The sequence below is a fragment of the Hyla sarda genome, unplaced genomic scaffold, assembly GCF_029499605.1.
Source record: "Hyla sarda isolate aHylSar1 unplaced genomic scaffold, aHylSar1.hap1 scaffold_1396, whole genome shotgun sequence".
Classification (NCBI taxonomy): Eukaryota; Metazoa; Chordata; class Amphibia; order Anura; family Hylidae; genus Hyla; species Hyla sarda.
In genome coordinates, this window is record NW_026608025.1 from 41,645 (window position 1) to 66,132 (window position 24,488).

At 48.9% G+C, this 24,488-nt stretch overlaps 1 protein-coding gene across 1 annotated transcript; it reads left to right on the forward strand.

Moving 5' to 3' along the window:
• Positions 1-6,492: 6,492 nt before the first annotated feature.
• On the forward strand, positions 6,493-8,460 carry LOC130306731 (adenosine receptor A3-like). The gene has a single exon (XM_056552123.1). It carries the CDS (start codon positions 7,041-7,043, stop codon positions 8,136-8,138), a length of 1,098 nt encoding a protein of 365 aa, XP_056408098.1. The 5' UTR covers positions 6,493-7,040; the 3' UTR covers positions 8,139-8,460.
• Positions 8,461-24,488: the final 16,028 nt, after the last annotated feature.

A 24,488-nucleotide genomic window follows, 5' to 3' on the forward strand; every position in this document is an offset into this window, starting at 1 on the left:
TTTTTGTTAAAGTTGGATGTGTAAATGAATTTTTTTTTTACAAGGGGTAATAGGAGAAAATTACTTAAAATTTGTAATCCCATTTCTTCTGAGTATGGAAATACCCCATGTGTGGATGTCAAGTGCTCTGCTGGCTCACTACAATGCTCAGAAGAGGAGGAGCGCCATTGAACTTTTGAAGAGTGAATTTGTTTGGAATGGAAGTCAGGGGCCATGTGCATTTACAAAGCCCCCCCGTGGTGCCAGAACAGTGGACCCCCATGACCTGTGACCCCATTTTGGAAACTACACCCCTCTCAGAATTTAATAAGGGGTGCAGTTAGCATTTATACCCCACTGGCATTTGACAGATCTTTGGAACAGTGGGCTGAGCAAATGAAAAATAGAATTTTTCATTTTCACGGACCACTGTTCCAAAAATCTGTTAGACACCTTTGGGGCGTAAATGCTCACTGTACCCCTTATTACATTCCGTGAGGGGTGTAGTTTCCAAAATGGGGTCACATGTGGGGGGGGGGTCCATTGTTCTGGCACTATGGGGGCTTTGTAAACACACGTGGCCTTCAATTCCGGACAAATTTTCTCTTCAAAATCCCAATGGCGCTCCTTCTCTTCTGAGCATTGTAGTTCACCCGCAGAGCACTTTACATCAACATATGGGGTATGTTCTTACACAGAAGAAATGGGGCTACAAATTTTGGGGGGCTTTTTTCCTTTTTTCCCTTGTGAAAATGAAAAATGTAGGGTAACACCAGCATTTTAGTGAAAATTTTTTTTTTTTCATTTTCCCATCCAACTTTAACGAAAATCTGCTATTGGAGGTCGCGTTTGACGACCAATAGAAGAAATAGGAGGGGTGGCACCCCTGCCACCTCACTCCTGTCCCTTGAGGGGGATCGTGGGCGTCTTTGACAACCGCGATCCCGCTTATATTCTCGGTCACCATAGACCCGTAATGAACCGTAATCGCGCAAATCGCAAGTGTGAATTCGGATGACCCCCCCCCTGGGCATTTGCGCGGGGTGACTGCTGATCGATATCCGCAGTCACCCCGGTTCGGGCCCCACCTGGCAGGGACCGAAATTCCCATGGACGTACGCATATGTCCTTAACTACCAGGGTGCTTAGACGTACGTGTACGTCCATGGTCCTTAAGGGGTTAAAGCACAAAAGGCCCCAGTTCAGAGGTGAGAGTACGGAACTGAAGCGCGTAGTCGCCAACGGAGAGGTTCCCTTGGCAGAGGTTCAGTAGAGCCATCTCGGCAGAGGAAGCTCGTGCGGGTTCCTCAAATACACTGCGGAATTCTGCATGGAAGGATGGCAGATTAGAGGAAACCGGATCATTACGATCCCAGAGAGGAGTAGGCCAGGCCAAAGCTTTTTCGCTCTGTCGGGAACCGGTCCGCCATAAGTTCCAAATGCATAGAGCATTGAGTCACGAAGCCTCTACACAACTTGGGATCACCTTCATGCTTCGTGGGAAGGGATAAACAATGCTTTAATCCGGAAGGAGCTGCAGGAACAGGAGGAGAAACAGGAGCAGGTTGCGGCTGCAGTTGCTGCTGTACGGCAAGAAGCTGTTGCATCATGGCTGACAATTGATTCAGTTGTTACGCCTGATGGGCTAACTGCTGTGACTGGAGAACCACGACGGAGGATCCATGGCCGGATCTTACTGTAAAACTCACGCAGTAGACTGTAGAACTCAGGGTAGTAGTGGATCCGCTGGACCTGTGTGGCAGATGACGCAGGGCGTGCCAGGGAGCTAAGTCTAAGGTGCCACTGGTTTTCTCCAGAGCCCGCCGCAAAGCGGTATGGAGGCACCAAGGTCACTACCCCTGACATGACTCTACCACACAGGCGGCTGTGGAGATTTGAGGCACAGTAGGAATACGGCAAGTCATGGTCTGGAGAGCAGAAGGTCAGGGCAGGCGGTACATGTGCGAAGTCAGGAACGTAGCAGGAGGTCAGTAGGCAGGCGGCAAAGGCGCAAGGTCAGGTCATGGAACAATGGGGTCAGAAACACAGCAAGGCCAGACTACAAACGTTTTCTCTATGGCACTAAGGCAAACAAAGATCCAGCAAGGGTCAGTGGGAGGTGCTGATACTTATAGGATAGGTGCATGTGTGTTTCATAATTACGAGCACACTGGCCTTTTAAATCTGAGAGGTCCGGCGCACACGCGCTGGGGCTGTGAGAGGACCGGAGGGACAACAGAGAGCAGAGGTGAGTGACGCGAACCCCCTGAAGTTCACACACCAATATGTATATGTTCAAAGAATAGGCTACTTAAAGGAGAAGTATCATGCAAAAAAAATGTATTCCCTATCCAAAGAATAAAGGATAAGTTTTAGATCGCATGGGGCTGCGATCTCCTGCACGGGACCCCAGCTCTCCCGGGAATGGAGCTTGTCGACCCCAACACGAAGCGCCTGACACGCCCCCCTCCATGTATCTCTATGGAAAAGCCATTCAGCTATCTCCGGCTCTCCCATAAAAATACATGGAGGGGAGTGTCAGCCACTGCTTTGTGCGGGGTCCCGGGGTCCCGTGCAGGAGATCGCGGAGGGTCCCAGCGGTCGGATTCCCCACGATCCAAAACTTATCCCCTATTCTTTGGATAGGAGATACGTTGTTTTTTTTTGCATGATACTTCTTCTTTAACTAAATTTAGTCAATTAAACTCAATGGGGGAGGGGGGGGGGGATTATTATGTCGGGTTTATCTCACACCGGTCTAAAGTAGCAGATTTATTAAGAGCCACTGGCCCTTTAATGCACTGCCTAATATATCTGGTGGCCCGCTATTGCCGTACCCCATTGACACCTCACCTGCCTGGATTATCTCTGGATCATGTGATTACTATGACCTTCATATTCATCGGATGCAGAACGGTAATGTCAATAGATCTGGTGATGATCCTGACACGTCATGCGCACCTAAATTCTCACCAAGTATGTGACGTATAAAAGAGGGCTGGGGGGTCAGTGAAGCCATCTCAGACTCCAGCTCGGACTGTAAGGAGTTTACCCATTGGAACCCCAGCGTTCAATCAATGGGTTCTGATGGGTTTCCATGGCAGCCGAGGCCAAACAAAGGCTCCAGATCTGCCCTGTGGAGCACCTACCCATAATACACTGCAGTATAGTAGGAGAGTATAATATCAGCGATCCCCTTGTGGGACTAGGAAATGGTAAAAATAAATAAAAAAGAAAGTATCGCTAATTATATAAAAGACAGCGTCAAATTTTTAACCCCCTTTTCTCATTTTACAAATAAAAAATAAAACAACATATTTGGTATCTCTGCGCGGAAATGTCAGAACTATTACAATATAATGTTTATGATCCCGCACGGTGAACAGCATCATGGGAAACTAATCCAAACACCAGAATTGCTGATTTTTGAAGAAAAAAACAAAAAGTCATAAATGAAAATTGCGTTTAGGAACGGTAATGGGAGCGCCGCAGGCTCAGCAATAATGGGAGCGCCGCAGGCTCAGCAATAATGGGAGCGCCGCAGGCTCAGCAATAATGGGAGCGCCGCAGGCTCAGCAATAATGGGAGCGCCGCAGGCTCAGCAATAATGGGAGCGCCGCAGGCTCAGCAATAATGGGAGGGCCGCAGGCTCAGCAATAATGGGAGGGCCGCAGGCTCAGCAATAATGGGAGCGCCGCAGGCTCAGCAATAATGGGAGCGCCGCAGGCTCAGCAATAATGGGAGCGCCGCAGGCTCAGCAATAATGGGAGGGCCGCAGGCTCAGCAATAATGGGAGCGCCGCAGGCTCAGCAATAATGGGAGCGCCGCAGGCTCAGCAATAATGGGAGCGCCGCAGGCTCAGCAATAATGGGAGCGCCGCAGGCTCAGCAATAATGGGAGGGCCGCAGGCTCAGCAATAATGGGAGCGCCGCAGGCTCAGCAATAATGGGAGCGCCGCAGGCTCAGCAATAATGGGAGCGCCGCAGGCTCAGCAATAATGGGAGCGCCGCAGGCTCAGCAATAATGGGAGCGCCGCAGGCTCAGCAATAATGGGAGCGCCGCAGGCTCAGCAATAATGGGAGCGCCGCAGGCTCAGCAATAATGGGAGCGCCGCAGGCTCAGCAATAATGGGAGCGCCGCAGGCTCAGTAATAATGGGAGCAGCGGGATGTAAAGCATAAGGGTCTTATAGGGGGGGCTGAAGGCCGATAGAGAAGACGCCCCCTGTGGTCACTGGATGTTATAGTTCTGTATTCTGTGACATGGCCGGAATTCCGCAGCATTTCAGGGTCTAATTTATATCTCATGTTTAAACATCTTAGATACATTTCTCTTCATTGGGAGCTCGGGCGCGATCACATGGTGAATGACCAAACATCGCGAGGACCAGGAGACTTACACATGGAGTCTTCTCCCTCCATCCTTCTTCAGTCTCACATTGTCCTGACCATATAACAAGGATCTGAGGTCTGGAGAAGCTCTGAGGTTTTTTGGGTGTCCTCTGCGTTGGTCGGTCTGACCCTGGGGTCCACTCCTGGGATGTCCACCATTGGTCACATGTCCTAAATATTTCCCACGTGAATAATCTCTCACTGTCGAACAATGTGTGGTGACCCAGTTCAGGACTTGCACCCTTGTACCATTGCTATCTTGTCTGGCAGTCTCCATGCTGTGACCCCAGACCCCCCCCCCCCTTCACCTGTTCTCTTGTCTATTTACTTCTATGCCTGTTATATAATGTATTGTGCATAAAATGTGCTATGCCTTTAAGAAATGTGTCATATGATTGTAACCCAGTGAGGTACTAGTGACCATGTGACCTACAGGGTGACCAATGGGACCCCTCCTTGTCTCCCCCATAGAAGCCAAAGTCTACGGATCCACAAGTCCACTACCCTCAGGTCCAAGTCAAAGCCTGGTAAGCTACAAATGGGGTATAGTCAGTTTCAGTCAAGTCAGTCCAAGTTAAGTGTGTATCAAGTCAGCATGGCCGTGCATCCAATTATCCAAGTCCCTGTAGTCTCTGAAGTCACTGGTCACCTCAATGGGCCTAGCCAATCGGTATGGACTGTTACACCTGTTTGACTCAGTAAAGCTGCCGTTGTTCCGTAACTTGGCATCGGAATCATTATTTGCCCCAGTGCCTAGTCCAGGATCCAGTGGTAAACCTTTGCGTGGTGTAGAGGATAAACCACACCCTGGCATCACGAACACAAGAGGTAAATGCCATCTGCCCCTAGGGTAATTCCATCTGCCCTCATCATACCCTCACCACAGATGGACTTCACATTGTTTGGAAATGGCCTCTAACCCTTCACAGATTGATGGGCCTTTAATGCCCCTGACCCTGATCCTTAGATGGGAGTTGTACTCTGGAAGGCTGCAGCCTCAAAAGCGGCCAGAGGTGACACATTTTAGGTTTGTACTGTGTAGTGGCCAGAAGGAAGCCACTTAGGGACGTAACTATAGAGGGTGCAGAAACAGCAGTCTGGTGGTGCCTGAGGGGTTTAAAAAAAAATCACCAGTATTGTAAATGGCGCACAGTAGACGCAGGACCCTGTTACAAATAGAGTAGATCAAGCCGAGCCCTGCGAACCCGTATTATGTCCGAACGTCAGGTGTTTTGCTTCTTGCCAAACTTTTGAACATTCCCAGGTTCTTGAGCAGCTCCGCCCCCTTGAAATGTTATTGCTAGAGGCGGGGCTACACAAGAAGAGACACCCATATAGATGGCTGTATAATGTATACACCCCCCCCCTAATGAAATAGCACTGAGTTAACTAGCGCTATTTCACTCCTTCCCTGCTGGACCAATGCATAGCGCTCAGCCCAGTATGACATCACGGGAAACCAGTGGATTCGCTGGTTTACTATGGAAAAAGAGTTAAGTATCACTGCACAAAAACACAACTTAACCCTTTCACTGACGGTTTGTGCCTCTACTCATTGCATTGGGGCCCTGAAGCAACCAGTTACTCCGCTGAAGCCACTTGTATTGTGGGGGCAAGAAAAAGTGTTTAATTAGTGCTGAACGAGCAGGATTTTTTTTGATATTTATTTATTTATTTATTTTTTTGTGAATACGTTGTATGTTTTGTTTTCGTACAGTAAACTGCAGTCGAAGCCGCAAACTGTCTCTGACTGCTGGTTACTGCCGTTTGCCCATCTCTACTGAGATAATCTCCCACTATAGAGAGATAGAGATATATATATTATATATATATATATATATATATATATATATATATATATATATGTTTACTGCACAGTATAGTACTCCATCTGGTAGATGTACAGAACACTTTTCTATTGTGAACCTGTTCATTCACTATTATTACCGCCACAGAGAGTAAAAGTGGTTGAATACATTTGTAACCCATTGTGGAGAAATCCTATGATGCCTAATGTCAGGGAGGGGGGAGGATGAGAGGAGTCAGAGAGGCAGCGGGCGGAGGAGAGCAGAAGAATAAAGCCGGAGCGGAGCGCACACATCGCCTCAGTCTACCTCTGCCGTCGCTCTATATTCTGCCGTCGCTCTATATTCTGCCGTCCCTCTATATTCTGCCGTCCCTCTATATTCTGCCGTCCCTCTATATTCTTTTTATTTATTTCGATTTTTACTTATTTGGTATTTTTTTGGTGATTGATTCTCCGCACAGCTGAACGCATCTGGAGCCGTCGACTTCTGTTTGTACGAGGAGATTTTTTGGCTGTGTTCTCATTGTAAAGCAAACACTCCACGCTCCCCCCGCTCTTTGGGAAGGAACTAGGCTAATAACGCTCTTGAAAGAGTGACTGCGCTGACCATCTCGGTAAATCCCTTATCGGCGCAGAGTGTTTGGATTGCTTTCAATTTGCCACATAAATATTCTTGTTTGCTCAGAGCTCAAAATATTTACCTTGGGACGGAGGCTTCGCGGGAGCTGCGCACGGTGTTGATGAGGACGATGTTTCTGTCTTTGGGTTAGGACATGTATCCGGCTTCTCCTCTCCGTCCGATCCGGTGGATGAAGAGCGGATGATGGGTTTTATCTTCTGAGTTTTCCTTCTTCTGCTTCTCCAATGCTCCAGAACGTTTCTTCCACTCTGAATTGCAGCCTCTGCGGCACAAGTCTACTGGGAGACACGGTGAAGATTTCTCTCATGATTTTACTCATCGTCACCATCACGGTCGGCAATGTGGTGAGTCTCTTAGTCTTCTTGAGGACCAAGCAGCTCCGGACGTCTCAGGGCTTCCTGAAAACTTCTCTGGCTCTGGCAGACCTGGCGGTCGGAGTGTTGGTTGTGCCTTATTCCGTATACATGGAACTTAGCCGGATTGTTTACGGGCTGGAAACACTTGAAGGAACATCTCCGTCCACTTTGACCTCGCAGGTACCGTGTTTCATCATGGGACTTATTTTTGCCAGTTGCACTTTTGTCTCCATCTCCACCATCTTCTTGCTGTCGGTAGAGCGGAGCATAGCCGTACTGAAGCCGCTCCACAAGCAGATTGTGATCACCAGGAAGAGAACAGGGTGTCTCATTGTCTTCTCCTGGATCTTCAGCTTCATGCTCGCTATGGTGCCCATGATCTTCAGCCCAAACATATCTCTGGAATACAATTTGTGCAGCAAAATGTGCAACTACGTGGTCACCGCCATGCAACCCCAGGACCCTGCCCTTAATATAATGCTCATCTTTCCGGTTTTTGACTTTTCACTGTTGGGCGGCACTTTTGCCATAAATTTTGTCACCTTTGCGGCCATTCGGCAGTACTGTAAGGTGAGGAAGCAGCTGGAGGTGGAGGTCCAGAGCACCTGCAGCAAGGTGTCCTTCTCAGACATCGCCGCCGCCAAAACCATCGGCATCCTCACGTTCGCCTTCTCTGCCTCCTTCAGCCCCATCGCCGTCTTCGTGGTGGGCAACGTCCTGGGCTACGTCTGGTGCGAATTCTCTTTCTACGCCTTCTGGATCCTCACCTCCAACAGTTGCTGGAACGTCGTCATCTACAGCGTCCGGGACTTGAGGTTCAGACAAGGTGTCCGGGAACTTTTCAGCAGACAACAAGAGTCCAAGTCACCGAACCACCAGCCGAGACCCCCGTGCCCGGTGAAGGAGGACACCTCCTCTCCATGCGTAGCTGTCCTCAAAGAGATCTTCCGGCCAGAAACTGCTTGACCTTCTGAGACCTCGAATCTTCATTCTGCCGTGCAGTCGGCCAACTTAGTAAAGAAGGGGTTAAATGCCTGTGCCATGTCTCAGATCCCACTAAAGCCGATGCAGCTGCCCTGTGCACAATACCGGGGAAGGAACGCAACGTTATGGCCACCTCTGGCACTTAACACTTTCCTCTCCAGGACTGGTGGTTCGGCACAAGGCAGAACGTTAAATAGGACATTGCTAGTCGGGAAACATGCGTGTTCTCAGTGTACGGGTGTGCATGATACTAATACAGATGGTTTTATTGTTACTCTAGGAAAGGATGATGCATTTAAGCTCACTTCCTACTCGAAATCACACCCGCACAGACCACCCCTTCACATCTTGACGCGTTTCGGGCGCAAGTGCGCCCCAAACGCGTCAAGATGTGAAGGGGTGGTCTGTGCAGGTTAGATTTGGTGCATCTTCTGCTAACTTGGAATAAAGCTGCATTTGTTGAAGTGCTGGATTGTACGTATCTTCTACAGATATCTATGGACTTTTCAGAATATTCTAGAACCCCCCTCCCCCCCTGGTATCTCTCCATCTCTGTCCGCTTCTCCTCGATCTTTGGCGCCATCGTTTATTTATTAGTCAGATGCCTCCTTCACTTTTTACACCATTAAAAAATGAATAAGTTTATTTGTAACATTAAATTTGTATAATGGTTGATTTTATGTTTTTGATGTAACTATTATTATGGGTGGGAAGATAATTTCACTAATTCCTATATGCTCTGATGTGCTACGATTTAAAGGAGTACTCCGGAGGGGGGGAAAAATAAAATCTCCACAGATCATTTTTTTATTTGATAATTTATTTAAAAATTTTTTTTTTTTTAATTATATATATATATTTTTTTATTTTATATTTTTTTGCGATTTTTAAAGGGGCACTCCAGAGTGAAAAAAAAATGTTTTCAGATCATGTGGTGCCAGAAAGTTCTACAGATTTGTAAATTACTTCTATATAAAAATCTTAACACTTTCAGTACTTATCAGCTGCTGTATGCTCCTCAGGAAGTTGTGTAGTTCTTTCCAGTCTGACCACAGTGCTCTCTTCTGACACCTCTGTCCATGTCAGGAACTGTGCAGAGCAGTATAGGTTTGCTATGGGGAGTTGCTCCTGCTCTGGACAGTTCCTGACATGGACAGAGGTGTCAGCAGAGAGCACTGTGGTCAGACTGGAAAGAACTACACAACTTCCTGTGGAGCATACAGCAGCTGATAAGTACTGGAAGGGTTAAGATTTATGGACTGGGTGTCAGAGAAACCCGTGCTCCATATGGGGTGATAACATGTGACCCTGTACACCCTGACACTTATTGATCAGCGGACGGGGATTTATTTATTGATCTGTATAGAGAAAACAAAAGAGTGGAACAAAAAGCGTTGGCTCGTGTGTTACCCCAAAATGAGGGGTCTAATAGGGTGCACCCCCCCATGATAGTGAAGATGTGGGGGCCTCAGGGGACGGGAATCCTCTACAGTATCAAACAATAGACGTCTATTGAAGAAGCGCTGCAGCTCCCTGAATACAATGGACGATCATATGTGAATCAAATCCTCTCTAACGCGATCATCTCCCACAAAACACAGTGCCTGTTACTCCGCCCCTAATCCTGATCATCTACATATAATTGTTATGTGCCGTGCACCTATACTTCTCTCACAAATACCTTCTGTTATTCACTTGGTTTTCCATCCTGCGCTCTAGAGGGGGCGTGTCTGAGGTAAGCACTGAGCCCGCCCTCACTCACCATACATTCACTTCCTCCCTGAGTATGCTGTGCTGGGTCTCCTCATCCAATCATTGCAGGCTGCTCTGTAACCCCTTCCTCTCTGGTCTCCTCATCCAATCACTGCAGGCTGCTCTGTAACCCCTTCCTCTCTGGGTCTCTTCATCCAATCACTGCAGGCTGCTCTGTAACCCCTTCCTCTCTGGTCTCCTCATCCAATCACTGCAGGCTGCTCTGTAACCCCTTCCTCTCTGGTCTCCTCATCCAATCACTGCAGGCTGCTCTGTAACCCCTTCCTCTCTGGTCTCTTCATCCAATCACTGCAGGCTGCTCTGTAACCCCTTCCTCTCTGGTCTCCTCATCCAATCACTGCAGGCTGCTCTGTAACCCCTTCCTCTCTGGTCTCCTCATCCAATCACTGCAGGCTGCTCTGTAACCCCTTCCTCTCTGGTCTCCTCATCCAATCACTGCAGGCTGCTCTGTAACCCCTTCCTCTCTGGTCTCTTCATCCAATCACTGCAGACTGCTCTGTAACCCCTTCCTCTCAGGTCTCTTCATCCAATCACTACAGGCTGCTCTGTAACCCCTTCCTCTCTGGGCAGATTAGTAAAATAGTAGATGTTCCAGAATTTGGCTAATAGTTTAATAGAAAATAAAAGTGTAGACCTGTCCCCCGATACAGCTGATCCCGGTACTGCACCTCACCGTTCACACATCAATGACAATATCAAGTCTATCCATGGATGGGGATCATAATCTGAACAGGTTTCTTCTTAATTAAAGGGATAGTAACATGGAAAACTTTTTTTTTTTTATCAACTGGTGGCAGAAAGTTAAACAGATTTGTATTTTACTTATATTAAAAATTCTCAATCCTTCCATTACTTTTTAGGGGCTGTATACTACAATGTTTATCTTTTTGGATTTCTCTTATGTCGTGACCACAGTGGACAATTCCTAGAATGAACAGCAGAGGTCAGCAGAGAGCAGAGCAGGAGAAAATCCCCATAGCAAACATATGCTGCTCTGGACAGTTCCTAAAATGGACAGCAGAGGTCAGCAGAGAGCACTGTGGTCATGACATAAGAGAAACCCAAAAATATAAACATTTCCTCTTTAGTGAACAGCCCATAAAAAGTACAGGAAGGATTAGGACTTAATAGAAGAAATTTACAAATTTGTTTAACTTTCTGGCACCAGTGGATTAAAAAAAAAAAAAGGCTATAGAAGGCATTTATTTTATTATTGTATTGTGAACATTTTGGTGTTTCTAAAATAAATAAATGATTTTCCAGTAGATCTTGATAAAAGTTTTCACACAACTCCCAGCATGCCCTGACTGCATCGCTCATTGTATAGAGCAGTGGTCTCCAAACTGTGCACCTCCAGATGTTACACAACTACAACTCCCAGCATGCCCTGACTGCATCGCTCATTGTATAGAGCAGTGGTCTCCAAACTGTGCACCTCCAGATGTTACACAACTACAACTCCCAGCATGTCCTGACTGCATCACTCATTGTATAGGGCAGTGGTCTCCAAACTGTGGACCTCCAGATGTTACACAACTACAACTCCCAGCATGCCCTGACTGCATCACTCATTGTATAGGGCAGTGGTCTCCATATTGTAGACCTTCAGATGTTACACAACTACAACTCCCAGCATGTCCTGACTACATCACTCATTGTATAGGGAAGTGGTCTCCATACTGTAGACCTTCAGATGTTACACAACTACAACTCCCAGCATGTCCTGACTGCGCCACTCATTGTATAGGGCAGTGGTCTCCAAACTGTGCACCTCCAGATGTTACACAACTACAACTCCCAGCATGCCCTGACTGCATCACTCATTGTATAGGACAGTGGTCTCCAAACTGTGGACCTCCAGATGTTACTAAACTACAACTCCCAGCATGTCCTGACTGCATCACTCATTGTATAGGGCAGTGGTCTCCAAACTGTGGACCTCCAGATGTTACACAACTACAACTCCCAGCATGCCCTGACTGCATCACTCATTGTATAGGGCAGTGGTCTTCAAACTGTGCTCCTCCAGATGTTACACAACTACAACTCCCAGCATGTCCTGACTGCATCACTCATTGTATAGGGCAGTGGTCTTCAAACTGTGCTCCTCCAGATGTTACACAACTACAACTCCCAGCATGTCCTGACTGCATCACTCATTGTATAGGGCAGTGGTCTCCAAACTGTGCACCTCCAGCTGTTACACAACTACAACTCCCAGCATGTCCTGACTGCATCACTCATTGTATAGGGCTGTGGTCTCCAAACTGTGCACCTCCAGATGTTACACAACTACAACTCCCAGCATGTCCTGACTGCATCACTCATTGTATAGGGCAGTGGTCTCCAAACTGTGCACCTCCAGATGTTACATAACTACAACTCCCAGCATGCCCAGACAGCAGTTTGCTGTCTTAGCATGCTGAGATTTGTAGTTTTGCAACATCTGGAGGGCCACAGTTTAGAGACCACTGTTAGTGATCTCTAGCCTGAACCCCTCTAAATCTTGCAAAACTACAACTCCCAGCATTCAGGAACAGCAAATGGCTGTCTCGGCATGCTGGGAGTTGTACTTGCGTGCCTCCAGCTGTTGCATAACTACATCTCCCAGCATTCCCTTTGGCAATCAGTACATGCTGAGAGTTGTAGTTCTGCAACAGCTGGAGGCACACTGGTTGGGAAATACCGAGTTAGGTAATAGGTTCTATTACCTAACTCAGTATTTTCCAACCAGTGTGCCTCCAGCTGTTGCAAAACTACAACTCCCAGCATGCACGTTCTGTCAGTGCATGCTGGGAGTTGTAGTTTTGCCCCCCCTCCCATGTGAATGTACAGGTTACATTCACACTGGCGGCGGATTACAGTGAGTTCCCCGCTTCAAGTTTGAGCTGCAGCAGCCATAGCTCAAACTCCTAGCGGGAGACTCAGTGTCATCCGCCGTCAGTGTGAATGTAACCTAAAAACACTACATTACACTAACATAAAATAAAGAGGAAAACACTACATATACACACGTACTTCTGCAATTTCTCCTGAGTACGGAGATACCCCATATGTGGGCGCAAAGTGTTCTGGGGACGCACAACAAGGCTCAGAAGGGAGAGCGCACCATGTAAATTTGAGGTCTAAATTGGTGATTTGCACAGGGGTGGCTGATTTTACAGCGGTTCTGACATAAGTGCAAAACAATAAATACCCACATGTGACCCCATTTTGGAAACTACACCCCTCACGGAATGTAACAAGGGGTACAGTGAGCATTTACGCCCCACAGGTGTCTGACAGATCTTTGAAACAGGGGTCTGTGAAAATTAAAAATAAAATTTTTAATTTGCACAGCCCTCTGTTCCAAAGATCTGTCAAATGCCAGTGGGGTGTAAATTCTCCCTGCACCCCTTATTACCTTCCGTGAGGGGTGTAGTTTTAAAAATGGGGTCACATGGGGGGGGGTCCACTGTTCTGGCACCACGGGGGGCTTTGGAAATGCACATGGCCAAATTCTCTCTCCAAAAGCTCAATGATGCTCCTTCTCTTCTGAGCATTGTAGTTCACCCCCAGTGCACTTCACGTCCACTTATTGGGTATTTCCATACTCAGAAGAGATGGGGTTACAAATTTTGGGGGGTATTTTCTGCTATTATCCCTTGTAAAAATGTAAAATTTGGGGGAAAACAAGCATTTTAGTGTAAAAAAAATATTTTTTTTTTTACATATGCAAAAGTCGTGAAACATCTGTGGGGTATTAAGGTTCACTTTACCCCTTGTTACGTTCCCCAAGGGGTCTAGTTTCCAAAATGGTATGCCATGTGTTTTTTGTTTGCTGTCCTGGCACCATAGGGACTCCCTAAATGCGGCATGCCCCCAGAGCAAAATTTGCTTCCAAAAAACCAAATGTGACTCCTTCTCTTCTGAGACCTGTAGTGCGCCAGCAGAGCACTTTTCATCCCCATATTGGGTGTTTTCTGAATCGGGAGAAATTGGGCTTCAAATTTTCGGGGGTATTTTCTGCTATTATCTTTTTTAAAAATGTAAAATCTTTGCTAAACCAAGCATTTTTGGTAAAAAAAAACATTTTTTTTTACATATGCAAAAGTCGTGAAACACCTGTGGGGTATTAAGGTTCACTTTATCCCTTGTTACGTTCCTCAAGGGGTCTAGTTTCCAAAATGGCATGCCATGTGTTTTTTTTCTGTCCTGGCACCATAGGGGCTTTCTAAATGCGACATGCCCCCCTAGCAAAATTTGCTCTGAAAAAGCCAAATGTGACTCCTTCTCGTCTGAGCAGGGGCGGACATATCTCTTGTTCAGCCGGTTCGGCTGCACAGGGGCCCAGCGTGTTAGGGGGCCCACCTAGTAGCCCAGGTCACAGCCTGGGCCTCACAGTTTGGGCCCCTGTAGGGCCCCCTGCCAGTACTTCATACTAAATGCTGCAGCAACAGGTCCCGGACCTGCCGCTGACAGTAGTAATTTACCTTCAAACCGGCCGGGCCAGGGGCTGATGGGAACAGACGTGCCCCGCGCAGGCACGCACGTCTGTTCCAAGCCCCTGACGTCACGTGTCATGGCCTCTGACCCCGGCAGAAGCGACAGGAGCAGCAAACCCTCCCGCCTCACACGGCCGCATCACTGAACAGATAAGGTGAGGAGAGCGACGGTCGGGTGCAGGGCGGTGGGGGAGGGGATTGTAATGATGATGAAGAGGACAGGAGGGGTGTTGAAGAGATTGGTGGTGTAATGATAAGAAAGATTGGGTGTCTGGAAGAGCGTAGTGTTGATAAGGAGGACCAGAAGGGGGGGTCAGGGGTGTAGTGATTAGGGGGTTTAATGTTGATGAGAAGGGCTGGGGGGGGGGTGTCAGCTGTGTAATAATGATGAGGTGCTTAAGGTATATGAGGTGATGAGGAGACTGAGGATGGAGTGCATGGGGTGTATGGGGTGATGAGGAGACTGAGGATGGAGTGCATGGGGTGTATGAGGTGATGAGGAGACTGAGGATGGAGTGCATGTGGTGTATGAGGTGATGAGGAGACTGAGGATGAAGTGCATGGGGTGTATGGGGTGATGAGGATGGAGTGCATGTGGTGTATGCGGGTGATGAGGATGGAGTGCATGTGGTGTATGCGGGTGATGAGGATGGAGTGCATGTGGTGTATGAGGGTGATGAGGATGGAGTGCATGGGGTGTATGGGGTGATGAGGAGACTGAGGATGGAGTACATGTGGTGTATGGGGTGATGAGGAGACTGAGGATGGAGTGCATGGGGTGATGAGGAGACTGAGGATGGAGTGCATGTGGTGTATGCGGGTGATGAGGAGACTGAGGATGGAGTGCATGGGGTGTATGGGGTGATGAGGAGACTGAGGATGGAGTGCATGGGGTGTATGGGGTGATGAGGAGACTGAGGATGGAGTGCATGGGGTGTATGGGGTGATGAGGAGACTGAGGATGGAGTGCATGTGGTGTATGGGGGTGATGAGGAGACTGAGGATGGAGTGCATGGGGTGTATGGGGTGATGAGGAGACTGAGGATGGAGTGCATGGGGTGTATGGGGGTGATGAGGAGACTGAGGATGGAGTGCATGGGGTGTATGGGGGTGATGAGGAGACTGAGGATGGAGTGCATGGGGTGTATGGGGGTGATGAGGAGACTGAGGATGGAGTGCATGGGGTGTATGGGGTGATGAGGAGACTGAGGATGGAGTGCATGGGGTGTATGGGGTGATGAGGAGACTGAGGATGGAGTGCATGTGGTGTATGGGGTGATGAGGAGACTGAGGATGGAGTGCATGGGGTGTATAGGGGTGATGAGGAGACTGAGGATGGAGTGCATGGGGTGTATGAGGTGAGGAGGAGACTGAGGATGGAGTGCATGGGGTGTATGGGGTGATGAGGAGACTGAGGATGGAGTGCATGGGGTGTATGGGGTGATGAGGAGACTGAGGATGGAGTGCATGTGGTGTATGGGGGTGATGAGGAGACTGAGGATGGAGTGCATGTGGTGTATGCGGGTGATGAGGAGACTGAGGATGGAGTGCATGTGGTGTATGGGGTGATGAGGAGACTGAGGATGGAGTGCATGTGGTGTATGGGGTGATGAGGATGGAGTGCATGTGGTGTATGGGGTGATGAGGAGACTGAGGATGGAGTGCATGGGGTGTATGGGGTGATGAGGAGACTGAGGATGGAGTGCATGGGGTGTATGGGGTGATGAGGAGACTGAGGATGGAGTGCATGTGGTGTATGCGGGTGATGAGGAGACTGAGGATGGAGTGCATGTGGTGTATGGGGTGATGAGGAGACTGAGGATGGAGTGCATGTGGTGTATGGGGTGATGAGGAGACTGAGGATGGAGTGCATGGGGTGTATGGGGTGATGAGGAGACTGAGGATGGAGTGCATGGGGTGTATGGGGTGATGAGGAGACTGAGGATGGAGTGCATGTGGTGTATGGGGTGATGAGGAGACTGAGGATGGAGTGCATGGGGTGTATGGGGTGATGAGGAGACTGAGGATGGAGTGCATGGGGTGTATGGGGTGATGAGGAGACTGAGGATGGAGTGCATGTGGTGTATGGGGTGATGAGGATGGAGTGCATGTGGTGTATGGGGTGATGAGGAGACTGAGGATGGAGTGCATGTGGTGTATGGGGTGATGAGGATGGAGTGCATGTGGTGTATGGGGTGATGAGGAGACTGAGGATGGAGTGCATGGGGTGTATGGGGTGATGAGGAGACTGAGGATGGAGTGCATGTGGTGTATGGGGTGATGAGGATGGAGTGCATGGGGTGTATGGGGGTGATGAGGAGACTGAGGATGGAGTGCATGGGGTGTATGGGGTGATGAGGAGACTGAGGATGGAGTGCATGGGGTGTATGAGGTGATGAGGAGACTGAGGATGGAGTGCATGTGGTGTATGGGGTGATGAGGAGACTGAGGATGGAGTGCATGTGGTGTATGGGGTGATGAGGAGACTGAGGATGGAGTGCATGTGGTGTATGGGGGTGATGAGGAGACTGAGGATGGAGTGCATGTGGTGTATGGGGGTGATGAGGAGACTGAGGATGGAGTGCATGTGGTGTATGGGGTGATGAGGAGACTGAGGATGGAGTGCATGTGGTGTATGGGGGTGATGAGGAGACTGAGGATGGAGTGCATGTGGTGTATGGGGGTGATGAGGAGACTGAGGATGGAGTGCATGTGGTGTATGGGGTGATGAGGAGACTGAGGATGGAGTGCATGTGGTGTATGGGGGTGATGAGGAGACTGAGGATGGAGTGCATGTGGTGTATGGGGGTGATGAGGATGGAGTGCATGGGGTGTATGGGGTGATGAGGATGGAGTGCATGTGGTGTATGGGGGTGATGAGGAGACTGAGGATGGAGTGCATGGGGTGTATGGGGTGATGAGGAGACTGAGGATGGAGTGCATGTGGTGTATGGGGGTGATGAGGAGACTGAGGATGGAGTGCATGGGGTGTATGGGGTGATGAGGAGACTGAGGATGGAGTGCATGTGGTGTATGGGGGTGATGAGGAGACTGAGGATGGAGTGCATGTGGTGTATGGGGGTGATGAGGATGGAGTGCATGGGGTGTATGAGGGTGATGAGGATGGAGTGCATGTGGTGTATGGGGTGATGAGGAGACTGAGGATGGAGTGCATGGGGTGTATGGGGTGATGAGGATGGAGTGCATGGGGTGTATGGGGTGATGAGGAGACTGAGGATGGAGTGCGTGGGGTGTATGAGGTGATGAGGAGACTGAGGATGGAGTGCATGTGGTGTATGGGGTGATGAGGATGGAGTGCATGGGGTGTATGAGGTGATGAGGAGACTGAGGATGGAGTGCATGGGGTGTATGAGGTGATGAGGATGGAGTGCATGTGGTGTATGGGGGTGATGAGGATGGAGTGCATGTGGTGTATGGGGGTGATGAGGATGGAGTGCATGTGGTGTATGGGGGTGATGAGGATGGAGTGCATGTGGTGTATGGGGTGATGAGGAGACAGGATGGAGTGCATGTGGTGTATGGGGGTGATGAGGATGGAGTGCATGTGGTGTATGGGGGTGATGAGGATGGAGTGCATGTGGTGTATGGGGTGATGAGGATGGAGTGCATGTGGTGTATGGGGTGATGAGGAGACTGAGGATGGAGTGCATGTGGTGTATGGGGTGATGAGGAGACTGAGGATGGAGTGCATGGGGTGTATGGGGTGATGAGGAGACTGAGGATGGAGTGCATGGGGTGTATGGGGTGATGAGGAGACCGAGGATGGAGTGCATGTGGTGTATGGGGTGATGAGGAGACTGAGGATGGAGTGCATGTGGTGTATGGGGTGATGAGGAGACTGAGGATGGAGTGCATGTGGTGTATGGGGTGATGAGGAGACTGAGGATGGAGTGCATGTGGTGTATGGGGGTGATGAGGATGGAGTGCATGTGGTGTATGAGGTGATGAGGATGGAGTGCATGTGGTGTATGAGGTGATGAGGAGACAGGATGGAGTGCATGTGGTGTATGGGGGTGATGAGGATGGAGTGCATGTGGTGTATGAGGTGATGAGGATGGAGTGCATGGGGTGTATGAGGTGATGAGGAGACTGAGGATGGAGTATATGGGGTGTATGAGGTGATGTGGAGACTGAGGATGGAGTGCATGTGGTGTATGGGGTGATGAGGATGGAGTGCATGTGGTGTATGGGGTGTATGAGGTGATGAGGATGGAGTGCATGTGGTGTATGGGGTGATGAGGAGACTGAGGATTGAGTGCATGTGGTGTATGGGGTGATGAGGAGACTGAGGATTGAGTGCATGGGGTGTATGAGGTGATGAGGAGACTGAGGATGGAGTGCGTGGGGTGATGAGGAGACTGAGGATGGAGTGCGTGGGGTGATGAGGAGACTGAGGATGGAGTGTATGGGGTGATGAGGAGACTGAGGATGGAGTGCGTGGGGTGTATGAGGTGATGAGGAGACTGAGGATGGAGTGCATGGGGTGTATGAGGTGATGAGGATGGAGTGCATGTGGTGTATGGGGTGATGAGGAGACTGAGGATGGAGTGCATGGGGTGTATGGGGGTGATGAGGGTATGGGGGTGATGAGGATGGAGTGCATGTGGTGTATGGGGTGATGAGGAGACTGAGGATGGAGTGCATGGGGTGTATGGGGGTGATGAGGATGGAGTGCATGTGGTGTATGGGGGTGATGAGGATGGAGTGCATGTGGTGTATGGGGGTGATGAGGATGGAGTGCATGTGGTGTATGGGGGTGATGAGGATGGAGTGCATGTGGTGTATGAGGTGATGAGGATGGAGTGCATGGGGTGTATGGGGTGATGAGGAGACTGAGGATGGAGTGCATGGGGTGTATGAGGTGATGAGGATGGAGTGCATGGGGTGTATGGGGTGATGAGGATGGAGTGCATGTGGTGTATGGGGGTGATGAGGATGGAGTGCATGTGGTGTATGGGGTGATTAGGATGGAGTGCATGGGGTGTATGAGGAGACTGAGGATGGAGTGCATGTGGTGTATGGGGGTGATGAGGATGGAGTGCATGTGGTGTATGGGGTGATTAGGATGGAGTGCATGGGGTGTATGAGGTGATGAGGAGACTGAGGATGGAGTGCATGGGGTGTATGAGGTGATGAGGATGGAGTGCATGTGGTGTATGGGGTGATGAGGATGGAGTGCATGGGGTGTATGGGGGTGATGAAGATGGAGTGCATGGGGTGTATGAGGTGATGAGGAGACTGAGGATGGAGTGCATGGGGTGTATGAGGTGATGAGGATGGAGTGCATGTGGTGTATGGGGTGATGAGGATGGAGTGCATGGGGTGTATGGGGGTGATGAGGAGACTGAGGATGGAGTGCATGTGGTGTATGAGGTGATGAGGAGACTGAGGATTGAGTGCATGGGGTGATGAGGATGGAGTGCATGGGGTGCGTGGGGTGATGAGGAGACTGAGGATGGGTTGTGCGGGGTGTATGGGGGTGATGAGACTGAAGATGGGTTGTGCGGGGTGTATGGGGGTGATGAGACTGAAGATGGGGTGCGTGGGGTGTATGGGGTGATGAGGAGACTGAGGATGGAGTATATGGGGTGTATGAGGTGATGAGGAGACTGAGGATGGAGTGCATGTGGTGTATGGGGTGATGAGGATGGAGTGCATGTGGTGTATGGGGTGATGAGGATGGAGTGCATGTGGTGTATGGGGTGATGAGGATGGAGTGCATGTGGTGTATGGGGGTGATGAGGATGGAGTGTATGTGGTGTATGGGGTGATGAGGAGACTGAGGATGGAGTGCATGGGGTGTATGGGGTGATGAGGAGACTGAGGATGGGTTGTGTGGGGTGTATGGGGGGGGATGAGACTGAGGATGGAGTGCATGGGGTGTATGAGGTGATGAGGAGACTGAGGATGGAGTGCATGTGGTGTATGGGGGTGATGAGGATGGAGTGCGTGTGGTGTATGGGGTGATGAGGAGACTGAGGATGGAGTGCATGGGGTGTATGGGGTGATGAGGAGACTGAGGATGGGTTGTGTGGGGTGTATGGGGTGATGAGGAGACTGAGGATGGAGTGCATGTGGTGTATGGGGGTGATGAAGATGGAGTGCATGGGGTGTATGGGGTGATGAGGAGACTGAGGATGGGTTGTGTGGGGTGTATGGGGGGGGATGAGACTGAGGATGGAGGGGCAAGCTGTGCATAACTAGCTTGGCCCCTGACTGGTGAGCAGTTAAGGGGTTAAGAAATGTACAGGCAAGGTTTTAGCCCCCTCCCCCGCCTGTAAGACTTGTTGGTAACTATAGTGGTATGTCCCATGGGTGGGGGGGAAGGAGTGCACCAATCAGGGGGTTAATAGTTTCCCGGGCTTTCAGAGGCCCTCCCCTGGGTATTTATAGCTTTGGTGCCTCCCTTCCCCCCTCAATCTGCCCAGGACCCGGAGTTTTGCCCTCCCTCCCTCCCTTTTTGTATCTCTGTTTATTGTAAGTCACAGCTTGGCGGTAAGAAGACGGTGAAAGCGGGGTCACCCGGGGTAGACCTCCACAATGGACGGACGGGCAGCACCTCTCGGGTTGGTAAGAAGCCAATCGGTGTCTTTGTTACAGTTAAATTGTTATTTATATAAGTAATTTTATAAATAAAGCTGTGGCCGATCCCCACCCACGGAAAAGTTGAATTGTTGTTGTGTCAGTTATTATTTAATTAATTATTGTAATAAGGGGGAGGGGTAATTGGGTCTCAACAGTCTGGGGTACGTGGGGTGTATGGGGGTGATGATTAGACTGAGGATGGGTTGTGTGGGGTGTATGGGGTGATTCAGTGGTGTATAGTGGTTGGTAGTATTATATTCAGGGTACAGTGTGTGGCAGTATTATATTCAGGGTACAGTGGTTGGCAGTATTATATTCAGGGTACAGTGGTTGGCAGTATTATATTCAGGGGTACAGTGGTTGGCAGTATTATATTCAGGGGTACAGTGGTTGGCAGTATTATATTCAGGGGTACAGTGGTTGGCAGTATTATATTCAGGGTACAGTGGTTGGCAGTATTATATTCAGGGTACAGTGGTTGGCAGTATTATATTCAGGGGTACTGTGGTTGGCAGTATTATATTCAGGGGTACTGTGGTTGGCAGTATTATATTCAGGGGTACAGTGGTTGGCAGTATTATATTCAGGGAGTACAGTGGTTGGCAGTATTATATTCAGACGGTACAGTGGTTGGCAGTATTATATTCAGATGGTACAGTGTGTGGCAGTATTATATTCAAGGGTACAGTGGTTGGCAGTATTATATTCAGGGTACAGTGGTTGGAAGTATTATATTCAGGGTACAGTGGTTGGCAGTATTATATTCAGGGGTACAGTGGTTGGCAGTATTATATTCAGGGGTACAGTGGTTGGCAGTATTCAGACGGTACAGTGGTTGGCAGTATTATATTCAGGGGTGCAGTGGTTGGCAGTATTATATTCAGGGGTACAGTGGTTGGCAGTATTCAGGGGGTACAGTGGTTGGCAGTATTATATTCAGGGGTGCAGTGGTTGGCAGGGTTATATTCAGGGGGTACAGTGGTTGGCAGCATTATATTCAGGGGTACAGTATTGGCAGTATTATATTCAGGGGTACAGTGGTTGGCAGTATTCAGGGGGTACAGTGGTTGGCAGTATTATATTCAGGGGTACAGTGGTTGGCAGTATTATATTCAGGGGTACAGTGGTTGGCAGTATTATATTCAGGGGGTACAGTGGTTGGCAGTATTCAGGGGGTACAGTGGTTGGCAGTATTATATTCAGGGGTGCAGTGGTTGGCAGGGTTATATTCAGGGGGTACAGTGGTTGGCAGCATTATATTCAGGGGTACAGTATTTGGCAGTATTATATTCAGGGGTACAGTGGTTGGCAGTATTCAGGGGGTACAGTGGTTGGCAGTATTATATTCAGGGGTACAGTGGTTGGCAGTATTATATTCAGGGGTACAGTGGTTGGCAGTATTCAGGGGGTACAGTGGTTGGCAGTATTATATTCAGGGGGTACAGTGGTTGGCAGTATTCAGGGGGTACAGTGGTTGGCAGTATTATATTCAGGGGTGCAGTGGTTGGCAGGGTTATATTCAGGGGGTACAGTGGTTGGCAGTATTCAGGGGGTACAGTGGTTGGCAGTATTATATTCAGGGGTACAGTGGTTGGCAGTATTATATTCAGGGTACAGTGGTTGGCAGTATTATATTCAGGGGTACAGTGGTTGGCAGGGTTATATTCAGGGGGTACAGTGGTTGGCAGTATTCAGGGGGTACAGTGGTTGGCAGTATTATATTCAGGGGTACAGAGGTTGGCAGTATTCAGGGGGTACAGTGGTTGGCAGTATTATATTCAGGGGGTACAGTATTTGGCAAGGTTATAATGATTATTGTCATCATACAGAGGATGAGGATCTACTGACAAATTAAGGAACCAATGATGTCCAGATGTCAGACTCTGCAGAGAAGATGGAAGAAATCCTGGTGTCTGGACCAGATGAAGAAGAAAAAGTAAAGACAACAGAGAAGACGTCACTCAGGTCAGTGATATCATTGTGTATTTTCCTAACTGTCCCATCAGAGCTGTAGTCACTGATATCATTGTGTAGTCTCCTGACTGTCCCATCAGCTGTAGTCACTTCAGACATGATGGGAGTGGCAGCTTTCCAACATCTGGGGAGCCACTTGAATCAAGGTGATTGGTGGGGGTCCCATGAGTCAGACCCCCACCATAAAAATGGGCTGTTTATTTTAAAATGCCTGGGCCTATTTTTGGTCCCAGTCTGGCCCTGCCTGTAAGTCACTTCTATCACTAAGGATAAGAAGCCAAGGAACCAGGGGGTGCCAAGGGGTGTCATGCTAAGTCCAGGGGTGCGAATATAAAGGGGAGCACTGCCCTCTGCCTCCCAGCTAGATACGGGTCAGGCTGACCCGGGGGAGTACTCACTGGGCCGCACACTGAGAGGGACAGGGGGCCACCCGGAGCCCACCTCAGGAGCCGTTCCATCCACCTGTGCTAGACAAGGCAAGTGGCGACACTACACGCGCGGGATAAGTGGAGGCCCTCCGGTGGGGTCTAGGTACATGAGGGGGCACAGTGCTGGGGGGGGGGGGGGGCAGGCACATTCCTTGCACAGGGGCCATCTGCTGTCTGTGTCCACCCCTGCTTCTGAGCATTGTAGTTCGCTCGTAGTGCACTAAAGGTCAACTTATGGGGTACCTCCATACTCAGAAGAGATGGGGTTACACATTTTGGGGGTATTTTCTGCTATTAACCCTTGCAAAAATGTGAAATTTGGGGGGAAACACATTTTAGTGAACATTTTTATTTTTTTTTTACATATGCAAAAGTCATGAAACACATGTGGGGTATTAAGGCTCACTTAATTCCTTGTTACGTTCCCCAAGGGGTCTAGTTTCCAAAATGGTATGCCATGTGTTTTTTTTTTGCTGTTCTGGCACCATAGGGGCTTCCTAAATGCAACATGCCCCCCAAAAACCATTTCAGAAAAACATACTCTCTAAAATCCCCTTGTCGCTCCTTCGCTTCTGAGCCCTCTACTGCGCCCGCCGAACAATTTACATAGACATATGAGGTATGTGCTTACTCGAGAGAAATTGGGCTACAAATTCAAGTATAAATTTTATTATTTTACCCCTTGTAAAAATTCAAAAATTGGGTCTACAAGAACATGCGAGTGTAAAAAATGAAGATTTTGAATTTTCTCCTTCACTTTGCTGCTTTTCCTGTGAAACACCTAAAGGGTTAAAATGATGACTAAATGTCATTTTGAATACTTTGGGGGGTGTAGTTTTTATAATGGGGTCATTTGTGGGGTATTTCTAATATGAAGACCCTTCAAATCCACTTCAAACCTGAACTGGTCCCTGAAAAATAGCGAGTTTGAAAATTTTGTGAAAAATTGTAAAATTGCTGCTGAACTTTGAAGCCCTCTGGTGTCTCCAAAAGTAAAAAAAACGTAAATTTTATGATGCAAACATAAAGTAGACATATTGTATATGTGAATCCAAAAAAAAATTTGG

Excerpts from the sequence above, each read along its gene's own strand:
- LOC130306731 (XM_056552123.1), top strand. The coding sequence starts at position 7,041 with ATGCTCCAGAACGTTTCTTCCACTCTGAATTGCAGCCTCTGCGGCACA.